An 18,993-nucleotide genomic window follows, 5' to 3' on the forward strand; every position below is an offset into this window, starting at 1 on the left:
CATCATATTTGAATGCCCCCAACATGTTTGGTGGACCAGTTCAAGCTCCTAATATAGCAACCTTGAGGATCACAAATGGTAGAACTGAAATCCCGATGGCACGGGGAAGATCTTTCCGGCTCGTTGTTGAGAATGTTAAAGCATCATTAGACACTGCAAGTGTATTATTCTTTGATTTTGAATCGGTCATTTCATTAGTCCTAATAGACGACTACAAGCATATTATTATTTGATTATGTAACCTTACTAGATGTCTTACCCTTATTAGAACAACCTTGATTATTGTTTTAGAGACGACTACAAGCTATACATGAATAAGAGTTACATTGGCTTATAACTTTTGACTTAGCCTTACTACTTGTTCTTGTTTGATAGGGGTTTTAGGGAAGAGTTATTTATTCGAAGGCCTATTTGAATCGGTATTATGTATAGCCGAAAGCCTTGCTATTATGGAAGAAAGACTAGTAGGTGGTTGAGGACTATGGGGAAGATCCCTTTGTATGCTCGTGTTTTAATGTTACCTATGGATTGAAGCAAGGTCCGATGACCCATTTTCAGTTTCTCAAGATTGAGGAATAGGATGCTTAGTTGTGGTCTATCACAGATATGGTGCTTAGAACGAATAAATTGGTCCCAATGGTGTGGGAGAGATTAGTTACATCACAGAGTCGACAAAAGAACTATGTTGATAGGAGACGATCAGATTTGGAGTTTCAGGTAGGAGACTATGTGTTAATAAAGGTTACACCATGGAAAGGGGTGATCTGGTTCCAAAAGAGAGGGAAGTTAGAACCCCGTTATATAGGTCCTTACAAGATTATTTCTCGGGTAGGGAAGGTAGCATATCGCTTGGATATGTCTGATGAGTTGAGTTGGTCCATAACATTTTTCATGTACCATAGCTTCAAAAGTTTTTAGTATATGAGATAGTAATAGTTCCACCGGAGGACATACAAATTGACAAGCAACTTAATTATGTTGAGAATCCGATTTCCATCATTGAGAGGAAGACGAAGACATTGCGTAAGAAGTAGATTGGATTTGTACAGGTTTGAGTGGCAACATCCAAAAGGTTCCGAGTGGACATGAGAACCGGAGACGTATATGAAGAAATTTTTTCCATAGTTGTCTACAAGCGGAGACTTCGAGGACGAAGCTGATTCAAGCGGGGGAGAGTTGTAACATCCAAAATTTCCATTTAATTTAAATGATTAGAATTATGGGTCATAAAATTAAAGTGTGAAGTTATAAATGTGTATCTTTAAATTTTAATAGTTAATTTTATAGTTCAAGACTAAGTATGGGGGGATATGGAATGAAAATATAATTACGTGAAATCCAAATCGATAATAGTTGGAAATATGAGGAACCGAAATGAGAGTTGATGACTTAAAAGTAAGAATATAGCAAAGAGGGGTCAATCGGGTTATTATTTCAAACTTAGGGATTTAATGGAAAAGGTTTTGGGTTGAATTGGCGGCCTTACGGCCTAATTTGATCACCTACTTAACGCTTAAGGCTTAAACACAACTTAACCCTAAAACCATATTGCTTGGAATTCCCGTTTTTAAAGACCTTTCTGCAGTAATTGGACGATCCCCGGATATTGAACCATTGGATTGTTGATAAATATGGAGGGAAGCTTCTCAAGACATGTATTGAAGTTTTGACCGTTGGAAGTTTTATTTCAAGGTCTGGAGTTTGAGATATAGATCGTCGATCATGGCCAAAGTTTTTGGGTTGTTGTCGAAATCGTCTTAGGTGCAAGGCTTGTATGGAGCTTTCAATCTCAAAAAGCTAGGTATGATATCTTCCTCATTGATTGTAAATTCTTATAGGACCTAGGGCTGATGTGTTGTAGACCTGGAAGGTTTTAATTGAATATGGGACTTAATGGGTTGAGTGGATTGATCTCTAACCCTAGTTTTACTCTTCTAAAAAACCCACAGTTCTGCCCTTGTTTTGAAAGATCATATCTCGGTCATGGAAAACTCTTTTTGGTCGAAATCAGTGCACAAAGTTTCGTATTTGAGTCCTCTACACTTCATTAGTTTTGATCGAAATACAGATATACCTCTAGCTAGGGTAAAAACGACCATTTACCCAGACTGGTCAAGAATAAACTGTTATGCGAGACAGTTTTGTAAAATTCTCCATAAATCGTAGAAAAATCGTATGGAGGTGTGCAAGTACTACTTTTAAAGATAAGGAACTGATCTATCCTTATATAATACAGTTTTGAAAAATATGGAGTTGAAGGTGGGAAAGGAAGGTCCCGAAGAAAACGCTATAATCAAAGAAAAGTTAAAGTAATACAAAGATAAGTATTTGAAAGTATAGTTATAAAACACAAGTTAACTAAATGTTATAATTGTTGTGTAGGCGTGAAAAAAAGCAAGAGGTTCATTTAGCTATTAAAACTAAAGTGTTTCAAGTTATCAAGAGAGTGAGTTACACTAACTCTCTTATTATGTATGCATTACTTGTTTCATGATATTGAACCATTGGATTGTTGATAAATTTGGAGGGAAGCTTCTCAAGACATGTATTGAAGTTTTGACTGTTGGAAGTTTTATTTCAAGGTCTGGAGTTTGAGATATAGATCGTCGATCATGGCCAAAATTTTTGGGTTGTTGTAGAAATCGTCTTAGGTGCAAGGCTTGTATGGAGCTTTCAATCTCAAAAAGCTAGGTATGATATCTTCCTCATTGATTGTAAATTCTTATAGGACCTAGGGCTGATGTGTTGTAGACCTGGAAGGTTTTAATTGAATATGGGACTTAATGGGTTGAGTGGATTGATCTCTAACCCTAGTTTTACTCTTCTAAAAAACCCACAGTTCTGCCCTTGTTTTGAAAGATCATATCTCGGTCATGGAAAACTCTTTTTGGTCGAAATCAGTGCACAAAGTTTCGTATTTGAGTCCTCTACACTTCATTAGTTTTGATCGAAATACAGATATACCTCTAGCTAGGGTAAAAACGACCATTTACCCAGACTGGTCAAGAATAAACTGTTATGCGAGACAGTTTTGTAAAATTCTCCATAAATCGTAGAAAAATCGTATGGAGGTGTGCAAGTACTACTTTTAAAGATAAGGAACTGATCTATCCTTATATAATACAGTTTTGAAAAATATGGAGTTGAAGGTGGGAAAGGAAGGTCCCGAAGAAAACGCTATAATCAAAGAAAAGTTAAAGTAATACAAAGATAAGTATTTGAAAGTATAGTTATAAAACACAAGTTAACTAAATGTTATAATTGTTGTGTAGGCGTGAAAAAAAGCAAGAGGTTCATTTAGCTATTAAAACTAAAGTGTTTCAAGTTATCAAGAGAGTGAGTTACACTAACTCTCTTATTATGTATGCATTACTTGTTTCATGTTATTGTTCACGAATACCCTAATTCGGTTGAGTGAACAATGAAAGACGAAATGTGGTTTGTTCTCTAGTGAGACAAACTGCACTCTTATCTCTTATTTCCCTATTAGGTAGGGATGTCAAAACCCCCGGTGGGACCCCGTTCCCGCGGGACCCCGATACCGTACGAGACTAAATTTTTAAAAAAAAACAGGAGCGGGAGCGGGGGCGGGGCAGATTTAAACCCCTTTAATTTTGGGACCGGAGGTCAGGAGTTGGTATTTCCGTCCCGTACTCCCGCGGGGGCCCCGGTTGTACATTTATGTAAAAAATATATATTTAATATAAAATACATATACAAAATAGATTTTCTAGTTTTAGTTTTAGTGTAGGTTTCACTTTCCCGTTTCTAATTAATGGATGTTGAAGATGTAGCAAATTGATCATATACTTTTGGACATGTAAGTATTTTATATTTGTAATGTTGGATTTATCGTATTTTATATTTGTAAGATTGTTGGAATTGTCGTTTTATAATGTTGGATTCATAATGTTGGATTTTTAATTTTTTAGTTTTTAAAAGATTAGGTTTTAAGCTTTTAAAGTTATTAAAAATAGTTTTTTAGCCTAAAAAAAGCAGTTTTTTAGCAAAAAAAATCGAATTTTAAGCCTATAAACCGGGGCAACGGGGGCAGGACCGGGGGCGATGGAGGTAACCGGGGGCGGGATCGGGGGCTATGTAAACGGGGGATCCGGGGGTGGGACCGGGGGCGGGGACAGTTATTTCCGCTCTCGTTTGGTCCCGTTGACATCCCTACTATTAGGACGTAAAAGGGGGGGGGGGGGGGGGAGGGGGAGGGGGGGTTAGTTCCCGGAAGGGGGAACAAGGTTATGGTTGGTACCAACAATATGTGCTAGGAATGTTTATGTTTATGTCTTATGTTTTTATGTGAAATGTTATGCTATGTGTAAGTAAGTGATATATATAATGTTATAGTAATGTGTATGCCCACTAAGCGTTATGTTTACTCGTTATTTAACATATTCAGGATTGTCAGGTTTTAATAAAAGAAAGAGACCGGTATGACTGCAGACGACGTTCTCTTGAAGACTTTTATGAAAATTACTATGTTATGTTTTTCTTTTAAATCTGGGATGTTTTCTGCTTCCACAATGTTTTTAGAAATATTATATAATAAATGTATTATATTTTTAAAAGGGTAACGACTGGCTTTACTTTGTTTTGTTTATTAAAAAAAAAAATTGGGTTCTATATGCGTCACATAATAACTTTCGTTAGCATAAAAAGTTATTATATGTGATGCGACTTATACGTAAAAAACTTACATAAAAGTAAGCACAAAAACGTAAAAAAATTATGTTGAAACATAGATAAACTTGAATATAATATGTTTTTTTTTTCAGTTAACGAACGAAATTTACAAAATTTATTATATGAACCGACTCATACATATAAGATGTACATAAAATCAAGAACAAAATCGTAAAAAAATTATATCGAAACATAGAAAAACTTGAATATAATAGGTTTTTTTACATGCTTATTTTTATGTATGTATCAATATAAATCCAAGGTGGTCAACTCGACGAATTCGACGTAATTTTAGAACTTTTGTTCATTATTTTTTTTAAAAGTTAATTGTTTTTTATGTACGTGCCGATATAAGTTCGAGTTCGTCTACGGTTCAACATATTTTTTTTATGTTTATTATTTGCTTGTAAATAAAATAAGAACGAAAACATAAAAATAAATTATGTCAAAACGTAGACGAACTTAAATTTACAACAATACATACATAAAAATAAACACCTAAAAACTAGTTTTAAATTAACGAACAAATGTTATTATATAATACCTGAATGAAACATACATAATTAAGCACAAAAACGTAAAAAATTTCATCGAAACATAGACAAACTCGACTATAATACATTTTTTAAAGTTAACGAACAAAAGTTATTATATGTGACCCGACTCATATATAGGAAACGTACGTAAAATTAAGCATGAATACTTTAAAAAAAATTACGTTGAAACGTAGCAAACTTGAAATTAAACCGACACGAGCTTAAAAAAACAAGTAAGTAAAATTAACGAACGAAAGTTCTAAATTCGCTTCGAAACGTTGACCACCTTGAATTTATACAGACACATATATAAAAATAAGCATATAGAAAATAGTTTTTTTAGGTTAAGGAACGAAAGATATTAAGGAAAATTATATATATATATATATATATATATATATATATATATATATATATATATATATATATATATATATATATATATATATATATATATATATATATATATGGAGATGATCATATGAGAACATCTAAAAGGTTGAGAACGCGAGAACAATTGTAGACCAATCATTTTATGAGGGCATAAATGGAATTTTACCATCTAATTAAATTATGATTTCCTAAAGTTTAGTGATTATGACGACAATTACCCAAAATATCTCATTTTTTTAGATTTTATTTTTTTAATGAACCAATCTCTTATCCTAATAAATGAGACCACAATTGCCACGTGTCAATTGATCAGCCCTCTAAGCTTCTATTCCCGCTCTTTTTTTTATAAGTGATTTTCCTAATTTGCCCTTAGTCTACTTTTTACTTATTTGAATATTCAAATTCAAATTCGTCCACCTATTTGAATATTATTTTCTTCCTTAGAGCATCCACAATGGGGAGTTTAATGGAAGAGTTGAATGATGTGTCATGCCTACTTGTCATTTAATGGATACAACTCCACCATTGTGAAATGCCACCTTGGCATTTAATGGATTTGGAGTCAATGGTCATTGAACTCTTCAATGGAAAAAAGGAAAGTCTTTAAATCTTTAAATAAATATTTTTTTAATATGTTTCATTGAACTTGTAGAGTTTAATGCATTGTGGGATAAAAATGAATAGAGTTGTATGAAATAGTGAATGATGATGTGATACTTCATTGAACTTTATAGAGTTCGATGCATTGTGGATGCCCTTATTTGTCTCATTCACCAAAACTTAATGTTGACTTTAAAATGTTCAAATCTTTAACGGTAACATTAGGGATTACATATTCGAATTTGAAATCCTTAATATTTATTTAGCCCAAATTTCGTGAATACCCTATAATCCTATTAACTTATTTCCTGAATGTTTGCTACATACCATTAAAAAGAATTTACCGAAATATTTATCTATAAAAAAAACTACATCAAATAAAATCCAATTATACCATCTATTTGTGTTGATCGATTATACCTTCCATTAATGTTAAATTCAAAATTCTTTAATGAATAAGGAATCCTGCAATTAAGTCTAGAAATTAGTTACTCTATGAAGTCAAACATTCAAAAGATAAGCATAATCTTTATAATTTGAATAAATTTTCATTGATTTGTTTCCTCTATCTCATTGCTTGGTACAACATAAATACACATAATCGATTTCTAACCTTGGTAATTTTTTCTTTTGACATGTCTTTCTGGTGAATCCGATCAACTCTCTGAATACCCTTCTACTTCACAAGTTAAACACATCAGTAAGTTTATGTATTTCTTTTCCCTTATTCCTTCATTCACACTATACTCTGTAGATTAAAACTCTACAAGGCATCGGTTTCAATTTTACATATTTTGGCGGTGTTAGACTTATGGTGGTAGTGTTCATATAATGCAATCATTTTAAATGTAACACCACCGCCAGTCTATAATTCAGTCACATTTTAAGTGTCACAATGCCAACGGATTCAGTATTACATTTTTTTTTAAAATCCATTTAAACCAATTATAACAATGTACTTTTAAAACATATTGCTATAATATGGATAATAGTTCTTATTCAAATTTTCTTTTGATCAATTAGAAAGGTAGTTAGTGTGTGGTCCTCTTTTTTTTTTTTTTTAAATATATATTTATACCATTTATAGCAATGTACTTTTAAACCACATTGCTATAATTTGAGTAAATTTATTATTAAATAAATTTATTATTTCACTTCCCGTAGGTACGTCTGTGTGAAATAGCTGCTCAAGGAAGACCTGTAATATCATTTGATTTTCACTAGACATCAATTAAAGTGGTAATACAATTTACATTGGGAATGGATATGGTGATCTTGCATATGCTGACATACACACATGTATATAATTCTCAAAACATTTGATGTTATATTGGTTGATAAAATGTGTCTCTTAGACAAGGGTAATTTCTCCATTTTACTAAAACAACATGATAGATTTTTTTCATTTTTCCCTTTTTAAAGTTAAATTTTTTAAATGAAATAGGGTTGGGTTAAACTTACTTTTCTTTGAGCTATTGTTTATGTTTTTCGGAATTATAAAGTTACCTACCAAATTACTGATGTTTATATCCATTTCTTTTAATGTTTTTTTTTTAAAATTAAAACATATTCCTAACTAAACATATAAATATAAAGTATTTTAGTTATAATCAAAATCAATTGTTATATAAGCTACTCTAACAATTTAACTATGACAAATTTAACATACATCTTGATAATTCTTTTGATTTTAATCCGTGAACCTCATATTGCTGGCACCAAAGTTATCGGTGGCTCTTTTCATATTTTCTAATTGGATTTTAAAATGTTGAAACTTCTTAATGAAGTCCAAATAATAAGAAAATTCAAATCTAAGTGTTTGAAGCAATTACAAGTACTATAGTACTTAAAAAAGGTATTTTTATATACATATAGAATATGAAACTTCACCATGTTTTCACTAACATTTAGTAAACTCCTTGTCAAACAATACAACTGTTTCGATTCGTTTAATAAAATATCTAAACATATAAAACAAATTCAATATTAATAACAGTATATAAATTAATTTTAAAACTAAATTATAAACTTACTACAAATTTCTATCTTTGTAAATTAACAACAATTAATATATATTTTTTTCTTTTTTTGTAAATATTTGATTAGTCGTTACGATTTCAATTTATAATTAGTAACTTTGTTTATCAACCGTGGTTTCCACGGGTTGAAATCTAGTAATTAATAAAATCATGATTTAATATCTATCTAAGAAAACGTCTTTTTTCCTTTCATTTTTAGCAATCAAATATCAAGATAATGAAAAATTAGTCGGTTTACCTCATTGATTTTTTTAAAAAAACTTCTTCATAAATAATGATTCATACATTTCATTTATAAATGAATAAATTGTAAATTATAAATGAATTAACTCAGTTGTATTTATGAATACACTTGTAATCGTAAATAAATAAAACCTGAAATAAAGATTATAAAATCAACTAAAACGGTAATCGTATATAAACAAATAAAACACATTTCTATTCATATAAGAATATAATTATAGTAGTAAATGAATAAGTTACAATATATATTTTGTTTGACACAGAAACTAGTACTACAATGACAATCATAAATGAATAAAACACATTTGCACTCCTTCGGATAGAGGTATTGGTGTCGGTGTTTCATTTGGTAAATCTCCCACCTCCCACTGTATGCATGTTTATTCATTCTATCTGCGAAAATGTTAAAGAAACAATTATGTATAATCGTCCAAAGTAAATGCTTAACTCATTAATCAAACATAATTTTGATCATAAATGAATAAAACAAAGTTGTAATCATTAACAATAAATAAAACTATATCAAAGAGAATAAATCGTTTTTTTGTAGTTTTTTTTTTCAAGTTTCTCCAATATTTTCATAATTCATAGTAAATACTTATGTATGGGACTAAACTGAGAATCATTTATTTATATCATCAACTTCATTTGCTCGATACCTTTATTAACAGTTTAGTACTTTTCTAAGCTTTTCAATTTCCTATCATATAAAATATAATATTTTCTAGAAATTTATTTAATATTATTTATTCATATACGAATAGAGTTTTATTTATATGTGAATAATATATAAGTTGAAAAAAAAAATCAAAAAATATTAAGGGTTCCTTAGAAAACATAAGTTTTATATTCAAAAGGTAAATGGTAAACAAATGAGACCTTTTAATTAGAAAAAGTATAGTATTTTACATCAAACGAGAAACAAACGGACATATAATCATAGATGATCATGAATTGTAAACTGAAACATACCTTGGTCTTAGGCTTCAACATCGAATTGAAAATTAAGTCTTGATAACCCATTCTTTTTGGTAAAGATGATGTATTTGTTGAAATACAGCCAGACTCCTCCGTTTCCAACCTCATCCACTTCCACGACCGCTTTCCTACCCACCTACAACCTTCCTTCGATTCAACCATCCATCTCCGCCGCCCAATCGCCGAACTCATCCTTTCTCTCTTAAGCACCACCCGAAGAGTTGCAGTGGTCCATGACTTTCTGATGTCGTATGTCGTTCAAGACGTGAAAACAATACCAAATGCCGAGTCTAACATCTTTAGACCCATCTCCGCTTTTGACTTCTTCTGGAGAACCTGTGAAAGAATGAACAGACCTTTCCCAGTGGACCCGAAAATGCTAAAACGACTCCCGTCCAACGATGGATGCTTCTCGTTGTAGTTTAAGTTGCTGAAGACGTTGTGATGGTTGTTGGTAAGATGGAGAGGCAGAGAAGACGAAAATGGTATTTTAGAGAAGATGGCGGCTGGTATGAAGGTTATACTAGGGTTTGATGTGTGAAAGTACAAAGAGGATAATAAAACACGAGAGAGAGAGAGAGCTAACTTTAAGGAACTAATTAAAATGAATTTACTTGCATGCCCTTTATGTTGTTATCATATTTACATTTTGATATCCGCAGTTTTAAATTTGACATAAATGGCCTCTTTGATCTTAGCCCTACATCTATTAATTTGAATGGTTCAGAGATGTTCTTGCATTCTCAACATTTTAGGTGTTCTCATTTGATTCTACTCATATATATATATATATATATATATATATATATATATATATATATATATAGAGAGAGAGAGAGAGAAAGAGAGAACAATAAATAAAAAACATTAAAGAATATATAAGAATAAAATTTCAAAAAAAATATATAAATTATAAAAAATATAAATAAAACAAATTATAAGCGGGAAAATATAAAAAAAATTAATTAGTTATATATATATATATATATATATATATATATAAAGATAAAGATAAAAGAAAAATATAAATATAAAAGTAAGGGTAAAATAGTCTTTTTAAATGAAATAAGGATGTGTAGTGCAATTGCTTTAAACAACAGGGATGCATCTTGTCGAATTTTCGAAGATTGGACTAAAAGTGTGAATCTGACCAAACCACAAGGACCAAAATTGTACTTTTCCTTCTCTCTCTATATATATATATATATATATATATATATATATATATATATATATATATATATATATATATATATACTACGGGGGCTAATTCGAAAATTTAGAAAATTGGATGGTTGAAAGTAACATTTTACAAGTTCAGGGTTTAAGTGACATTTTAAAAAGTATTTTTAAATGAATGAAAAGGTTACAAACTTCTTAACATAAAATATGATAAAATTACATAAATGGTCCCTATGGGTTATTTATTGTCACAAACTCAGTCTCTGCAACATGAAAATACCAAATTACCCTTAAACTAACTGAAAAAAACTAACGGTGTTAACAAAAAAGACCATTCCGCAAATTTTGGAAAACATAGGGACCATCTACATTAAAATATTTAGCTAAGACTGATTTTGTGAGTTTGGGAACCATTTATGTAATTTTGTCTTATATTTATAATTATTAACTATTTATAATACTCCTGGGCCAAAAATGAATATTTAAACATCATATGTTATGGTCACGTTTTCGAAAAGCCAAGAAGAATCTATTGAACTGGAGACCAACAAGTCAGGGAAACAAGACAACGAACATTGACTTTGGTACATTCATCTCGAGTTTAGATCTAAGACAACCAAAATCAGAAGCACTAATGTAATTTGAAACTTCCATGGCGATCGTCACTGAATTACCAGAAGAACAAGAAGCGGCAATAACATATGATGTTTTCCTGAGTTTCAGAGGGAAAGACACTCGTCTCGGTTTTAGCGATCACCTCTACCAAGCTTTGGTGAATGAAAACATCTCTACCTTTCTTGATGAGGAAGAGGTTGAAACTGGGGAAGAACTTAAACCAGAACTTGCAAGAGCTATAAAAAGCTCTCGTGCTTCCATAATTGTGTTGTCTAAGAACTACGCATCTTCAACATGGTGTCTGGACGAGCTCGTGATGATCCTTGAGCAACGAAGGGTCTCTGATCATATTGTTCTCCCTGTTTTTTACAACGTCGAGCCGACACATATCAGGAAGCAAGAAAGCACTTTTAGAGAAGCGTTATTTGAACACAAACGGAGGATTGAGTCCGAAAAGGATGTGGAGAAGAAACTTCAGGGTGCTCGTAAGTTGGAGTTGTGGACGAAAGGACTTACAGAAGTTGCTGATCTGAAAGGAAAGGATGCAAATGGCCGGTAAACCTTTTTATACTGTATTTATCCAGAAGTCTTTTCATTTTGTATCATCGAGTATAGACAAAATAGATCACTTTCGGCAATCTAATTTTTCTGTTTCAATCAAATTAACATTTTAAGTCCTGTAACATTCAGAAATTCATTAGCGTCTTAGTGAAATCTTGAAATAAATGAGAAGGAATCAAAAGAAGAATTATCGATTACGATTTATTGATTTTCATTTACATGGGTCGTGTCGTCGTGACTTGTTTATCAAATTTAATTCAAATTTTCAGACGAGAGACTGTGTTCATTGACGAACTCGTTAAGGAAATTAGTAGTAGACTGGAACTACACACCCGGACTAAAATCCCCCATCTAATTGGGATGGACATGACTATTCTTACCATAAGTTCCTGGTTGAAAGGAGGATCGTCATCAAAATCTGCTGAAGTTCTCACAATATGGGGAATGACGGGGATCGGAAAAACAACTTTGGCAAAATATATCTATAGGTTGCATAGCCATGAATTTGCAAGAAGTAGCTTTGTTGAAGACATTGAAAGAAAATGTGCAGAACAAACATATGCTCTACTCGATTTACAAAAACAGCTTCTTGGAGACATTCTGGGGAAAAGAATGATTGAAGAACATGATGTAGATGTTTGCACATCTAAGATTGAGAAAGCATTACTTAATAAACCAACACTAGTGGTTCTTGATGGTGTCGATAACTTTGAGCAGGTAGATGTGTTGATCGGAACAAAAGGTTTTCATCCAGGAAGCAAGATTATTGTAACAACCAAAGATGGGTCCCTAACAGAAAAGTGTTCATTGTTTCGTATGAAATTTCCTCCAAAGCATACAGAGCATGCACTTTATGGTTTAAGTGCTACAGAATCTCTAAGACTTTTATGTTGGCATGCATTTGGAGGTTATGATCCTAAGGAAGGTTATGAAGAAGAGGCAATAAGAGCTTCAAAGTATTGTGGAGGACATCCACTCGCTCTAAAGGTTTTGGGTAGTTCTCTAAATAACGAAGATGTTGCCACATGGAGTGATACCTTTGAAATGCTAGAGACAGGAGAATTCCATAATCATGTACACAAGGTCCTCCAAATTAGCTTTGATTCTTTGCCATCGGAAGATTGCAAAGAATTGTTTAAGCATATTGCATGTTTTTTTGTTGGGAAAGATAGAGAAGCTACCGAAATAATCTTAAAGGAATGTGGCATTCGCACATCATATGGGATGAAAAAGCACTTCGATAGATGTCTTCTCACAATTGGAGGAGATAATATGATCACAATGCATCAGTTGCTTCAAGATATGGGGAGAGATTTAGTCCACAAAGAATCACCTGATAAGCCATGGAAGCGTAGTCGAGTATGGAAACATGAGGAGTCCCTCGATTTGTTAAAAAATGACAAGGTAAATACAACATATAGTCATTAAGAGTATTTGTTAGCTTTATCGTCTATATAACAATGAATGCTTGATGTAATTTTCTTTTTGATAGGGTACCCAAAGAATTCAAGGTCTTATCCTTGACACGAACTTATTGAGAAAGGAGCATAACTTCCAAAATGATGACGTGAACAAGAGTTTTAGAGCTGATCAACCAATCCAGATGGTCTATGAGTTCTTTTTAAGGATTTGGTTGTTTTTTGCTCGGCTTCTCCTAATGCTTTCATCTTCTCATTGCAAAAAAGTCGAATTGAGAGCAGATGCAATAAGAAAGATGGATAAGCTAAAGCTGCTCCAACTCAACAATGTAAAAATCGACGGATCTTACAAGAATTTTCCAAAAGGTTTAAGATGGTTGTGCATGCATGGATTCCATTTAAAATTCATACCTTCAGACTTACCAATGGAAAATTTGGTTGCTCTTGACATGTCTTACAGTAATCTGACACAGCTTTGGAAGAAGCCAAAGGTATGAAATTAAAAGCTTTCACTTCAATTTTTAGACAATTAATATCTTGGTTATAATATTCTTGATTAGAGGATGTGGAATGAAACAGCTTCTTGGGTCATTGAAGATTCTTAATCTGAGTTATTGCAAGATTGTTAGAGTTGAAGGCTTCTCTTGGCTACCTGCACTTGAGAGGTTGATTCTTACGAACTGTGAAAGCTTGATTCATGTGTGCGAGTCAATTGGTGGATGTGATAGCCTTGTTATTCTTGACTTGAGTTACTGCAATAATCTTAGTAATGTTCCAATTAGCATTAGCAAGTTAAAGAAGATTAAAAGTCTATCACTAAACGGTTGCTTAGGTGCTAGTGAGTTTCTAATGCGGATGAAGGATATGGAGTCATATGCATCTTCCTCTTCCGTTGGAGAATTTTTACGGAAAACTCCAAAATTATTTTTGCTACCTTCACTAGTAACCTTGTCGCTTAAGGGCAATAATTTATCTAATGAATCCTTTCCAAAGGACTTCAGTAGCATGCCAATGTTGAAGATGTTATATCTAAATGGGAATCCAATTGAGTCCCTGCCTGATTGTGTGGGAAGCCTTAGCAGGCTTGAGTTTCTCTGTGTTGGAGAATGTTGGATGTTGAAGTCGGTATTGTGCCTTCCACGTACAATCAAATATTTGTCTACTTCAATGTGTTCGTCACTTGTTAAAATAACATTCCCTCAAGAAATGTCGGCACCACCATTTGTGCATTACGATCATTCGGAGTCATTGACCGAAATTGAAGGCGTAATAAAATTTCAAGCTATAGCACAAATTGATGACCAGATATTATGTAGCTTGGGGTGGACAAATTTACAACATGTGAAAGATCAGAAGATGCAGATATGGGATTCACACAGATGGTTTCATTTAAACAATCTCCCAGTCCAGGTATTCTCTTTCTTCTGCTCTGTTTCTATGGATCTCACAAACACACACTAATATGCGTAAAATTCATACAATGGAATGTTTTATTTGCAGATGAATTACGAATTTGGAATATTTAGCACATGTTTTCCTGAGAAAACAGTTCCAGATTGGTTACCTCATAAAAGCAAGGGTTCATCAATATCAATATCAATATCAATAGCCATGCCAGCGTCTTCAATGAATAAAAAGATACAAGGAATAAATATAAGCTTTGTGCAAACAGGAAAGATAGGTCATTTAAGCATAAAAGTAGAGAACGTGACAACAAATCGCACCTGGATATATTATGGTCATATATTTGCTGTCCCAGAAACTGATGAAGATATAGTATGGTTATGTCATTGGATGTTTGGGGATAATGAGATTAAAAATGGTGATGAAGTTGGTGTTACAATTTTAAAAGGAAGGGGAGGTGATAGAGTAATGGTAAGAGAGTGTGCAATCAGTCCAGTGTATAATACTGATAAGGAGAATGAAGAAGATCCTTTGAGTTATTACAAGTCGTGGAAATATATTATTGGTGGTGATCTGTCCGCTTTTCAATTACCCTCAGGAGATTACTTACTAGACCAACGTCCTTTTGGTTATCATTCCCATGTATTTGAAGACCACTTATATAAACTATTTTTGCAAAGTTAGAATGCCATTACAAATACCCAAATGGAAGTATGGTGCTATAATTGGGTGGATAATGTACCTTTATTTGGCGATTTTTTGAGCTGATTGTTTTCTTGTGATGAATTATCCTTGGGATTATATCCGGATCTTTGTGAGGATATCGTGATAACTCCATGTTCTAAATTTTGTTCTGGCATCTAACACTTCCCGTTGACCGGCTTCATATAGCAAAACCTTTTAAAGAATTTCACATGAGGAAAATGTTAAATTATAAATAAATAGAACTATAAAGACAAATGATTATGCATGGAAGATGTTTGCACAAATGTAAAATCCCTATAAAGATCAATATTTATACACTTGCATGCACTTTTGTTCGTCTATTTTTCAAGTAAAAAACAAACTCTAAGCTATGTTTGAAGACAAGGGCATTCAGATCTTTTACACAAACCATTAATTAATATTTTTTAAGTAAATTACATTTTTGGTCCTTGAGGATAGCTGATTTTTTTTTTCAATTTTGGTATTAAAAAGTTTTCTTTTTCAATTTGGTCCTTATTTAAGGTTTTCTAATTTTTTTTGTCATCTTCCAAGTAAAATACTATCTTTTGGACCAAAATTTCAAAAAACCAGATTTATTGATCAACCAAAAATAGTCATTTTACTTTTCAAAGGGACCAAAAAAAACCTAAAATAAGGCCAATATTGCAAGAGAACATAATGGGACCAAAATTGCAAAATCTAGCTATACTCAAGGACCAAACATGTTGTTGTTGTTGTGCTGCTACTGCTGCAGCATAGCAACCAATTTGTATTTTTTTCTACTAGAGTTTATACAACATGTAACCACTTGGACAAGTTAGTAGTCGATTTTGTTTCACATGAGTTGGTCTAGTTAGTGGAAACTCTTTTTTTAGCTTTATACAAAAAAATATGTTAAATATGATTACAAAAAATATATTACTACAATGATATAATTTAGGATGTCATATGCATTTCAATTAACTTGTGTGATTTCCATCCATTTAACCTATTTGAGACATTTTTCTTTCTAACTTATTGATTAATATGAATAAAACCAACTATTTTAAGCAAATTAATCCTAATGAAAACAACCAACAAAAAATAAATGCCAAAAGGTAAATCTATGGCGGTTAATTTGACAAGCTTCAACAACCAGAAGGGCCGATCCTGTAAACATGCAAATAGAAGGGGCTATAGCTAAAATTTGAACGGAAAGCAACGGAAAACAACACCCAAACTATTCGTTAAGAAAAAAAAATCGACGAACTGTATAACCGAAATTGAATGATCAAAATCGGAAATCAGATTTGAGAAAACGATGATGGAAGAAACCCTAGACGATTGTGCCAAATCATTTACAGCTATATACATATTCTTCATCGCCACCGCTTTTCAGTTCTGTGACAAGCTCTTAGCACAGAAGAAGAGGGTAAAATTCCATCCAAACTTTCAAAATTTATATGCGATTCCATTTCGTTGTTTTAGTCGGATTATGCTAATGTGCGGATTGTTTCTTCATTTATAGATTTCGATATATGGATTTGTTATAATGGAATTGCTTTCCTGTTGAAGTCGCTAAATTTAGTGAAAAATCTTTGCTTCATAATTTTCCTCTCGTAATAATACTTTTAGATAACCATATAATTTCATTTCTCGAAATGCATTCCTGTTGAATCTTATGCCATGATACCCTTTCAATGCTTGATGACAAAATTGATTTTCAGTTCAGTTATATTTATAGTGATCTTGGGGAGTTATCAATTGAAGCAAAAGGTTTTTCTAGCCTTTACATGTGGAAAAAAAGGAAACATAGTTTTAAACATTTGATTATTATAACATCATACTTTCAATTTTCTTTTTTCTTATCAAGGCATTGTACTTTGAAACATCTACACAGTTATAGCATTGTTCTTTCAATTTTTCTCTTATTAGGTAATTATAACAACAAAAGTAGGTTTCTATAAAAAAACAAATAAATGAAAGCACGTTGCTATTTATTGTATTTAACCCTTTAAACTTTGAGTTAGCAGAAAGCTTCAATGAGTCAGAAGGATTTGCAGTTGCGTATTGAGATCAAGAGACTGTTGAAAGAGGCAGCCGCTTTGTCACAGTTAGTAATCTCATTCTCAACAATTTTACCTTTTTCAAGGCCTCATTTGTTACACAGGACAAGAGATGACAAAAACAGAGGTTTATGTCAACAGGACAAAAGTTGCAGCTTTTTGTCAGGGACTCGCTTTGTCCCATGGACGTTGGGACTTAGTCCCAGTCAAATGCAGGACAGACACAGTATTGTCCTGCATACAATAAATGAAGTCTGATAACCAGCTCAAGAAAAAAAAATATTTAATATACTTGACTCTAAAAGACTTTAAGTGTTCCATATATGCATAATAATAAGATAATTGGATGAAAAATATGTTTCTTGCCTTTTAATCCAGGCCTTCAACATTTGCTCAAGCTGCAAAACTTAGAAGAACAGCAGCAGCTAAGGAGAAAGAACTTGCAAAAAGTATGATATTTACTTTTTAATTTCTTTATTTTAACATCCTATTTTTATTTTTTTTCCTATTATAGCATTGTACTTCAAATAGAAAGGCAATATTTCACATGTAAGTGAATTTTATGATTATGTTAGGTCAAGAGTCATTGAACAAGGATATGAAAACATCATTTGGGTCATATGAGAGAATTCTAATGATTTCAAAGGTGATAAAATATATTTTCATATTATTTATAATTATGATATTGTATTTGCAAGATAATTTACAACTTCTTGTAAATAGATTGTTGTATATACTTTACTTTCCATGTGGCATTGGCGTGTTCCTGTGGCTTCCATATCCAAAGAACTTGTGCAACCATTCGGTAATCCATTCTTTTCCATTTAAAAAAAATTATAAGTCACCCTTTTTTTTATATATAAAAAGTTGTACTATGTTTGACATGCATTGGACACAGACTGATGTTTAATGATACAAAATTTGCAATCTTTTCTTTTTTAATGCAGGGTGGTTTTTATCTTGGACGGCTAGAGGTTCTTTTAGTGACAAAGTTATGGTAAACTATTTTTTTTTTTTACATAACAAAATTATATTATTTTAAAGTTTATAGCAATATGTGGCGTGAAAAGTATAATATGATGATGTGGCACCAATTGTTGTCATGTATAAACACGTTGGGGTGGGACTTTATATATTTTAGATAATTATTTTTATTTAAATCAATAATGTTTTATTTATAATTTATTGTAACTTTGATTGCAGATTGGCATTGTACCTTGGTTGATATTATCTAACAAGGTTGGAAGATATTTTGTTAAGAAAGTATTCAAGATGACTTAACAAAAGATTTTTTTTCTCACTCTCTTCATTAAATTAATTTCTTTTATTCTTTGGTGTGCTTTTTATTTGTAGTTTTTATATAAACATTCAAGTTTTTGGTCAAATTGATATGATAATAAATAAAAAATTTGTACACACATTTTTTTGTTTATTTGTAATTATTCAAGTATTTCATTTGTAAATTTATTATGATTAATACAAATAATGTATTTTGTAGTTTTTATAATTCTTGTAATCTTGTTTGTTTATAACTTTTTATAAATACGGAAGTAATAAATTAAGTCTTTTTTTCTTCAATAAA

At 31.9% G+C, this 18,993-nt stretch overlaps 2 protein-coding genes and 1 long non-coding RNA gene across 3 annotated transcripts; 2 read left to right on the forward strand and 1 right to left on the reverse strand.

Annotated features, from left to right (window-relative positions):
• Nucleotides 1–8,678: 8,678 nt before the first annotated feature.
• On the reverse strand, nt 8,679–10,067 carry LOC145129253 (uncharacterized). The gene is made up of 2 exons (XR_013717405.1): nt 9,476–10,067; nt 8,679–8,896 (listed from the first exon to the last, which is right to left on the reverse strand). It is a non-coding gene; the product is annotated as an uncharacterized LOC145129253 (long non-coding RNA).
• Nucleotides 10,068–11,165: 1,098 nt separating this feature from the next.
• On the forward strand, nt 11,166–15,689 carry LOC145132679 (disease resistance protein Roq1-like). Its single transcript, XM_079067566.1, has 5 exons — nt 11,166–11,833; nt 12,109–13,243; nt 13,332–13,748; nt 13,837–14,667; nt 14,758–15,689. The coding sequence occupies exons 1-5, from the start codon at nt 11,316–11,318 to the stop codon at nt 15,343–15,345; spliced, it is 3,489 nt and encodes a 1,162-aa protein (XP_078923692.1). The 5' UTR covers nt 11,166–11,315; the 3' UTR covers nt 15,346–15,689.
• Nucleotides 15,690–16,622: 933 nt separating this feature from the next.
• Nucleotides 16,623–18,746, forward strand: LOC145128649 (protein GET1-like). Its single transcript, XM_079063463.1, has 7 exons — nt 16,623–16,777; nt 17,379–17,458; nt 17,790–17,860; nt 17,987–18,057; nt 18,135–18,216; nt 18,359–18,408; nt 18,615–18,746. The coding sequence occupies exons 1-7, from the start codon at nt 16,667–16,669 to the stop codon at nt 18,690–18,692; spliced, it is 543 nt and encodes a 180-aa protein (XP_078919589.1). The 5' UTR covers nt 16,623–16,666; the 3' UTR covers nt 18,693–18,746.
• Nucleotides 18,747–18,993: the final 247 nt, after the last annotated feature.

Source organism: Lactuca virosa, chromosome 8 (genome assembly GCF_052849685.1).
Source record: "Lactuca virosa cultivar CGN04683 chromosome 8, Lactuca_virosa_CGN04683_v6, whole genome shotgun sequence".
NCBI lineage: Eukaryota > Viridiplantae > Streptophyta > Magnoliopsida > Asterales > Asteraceae > Lactuca > Lactuca virosa.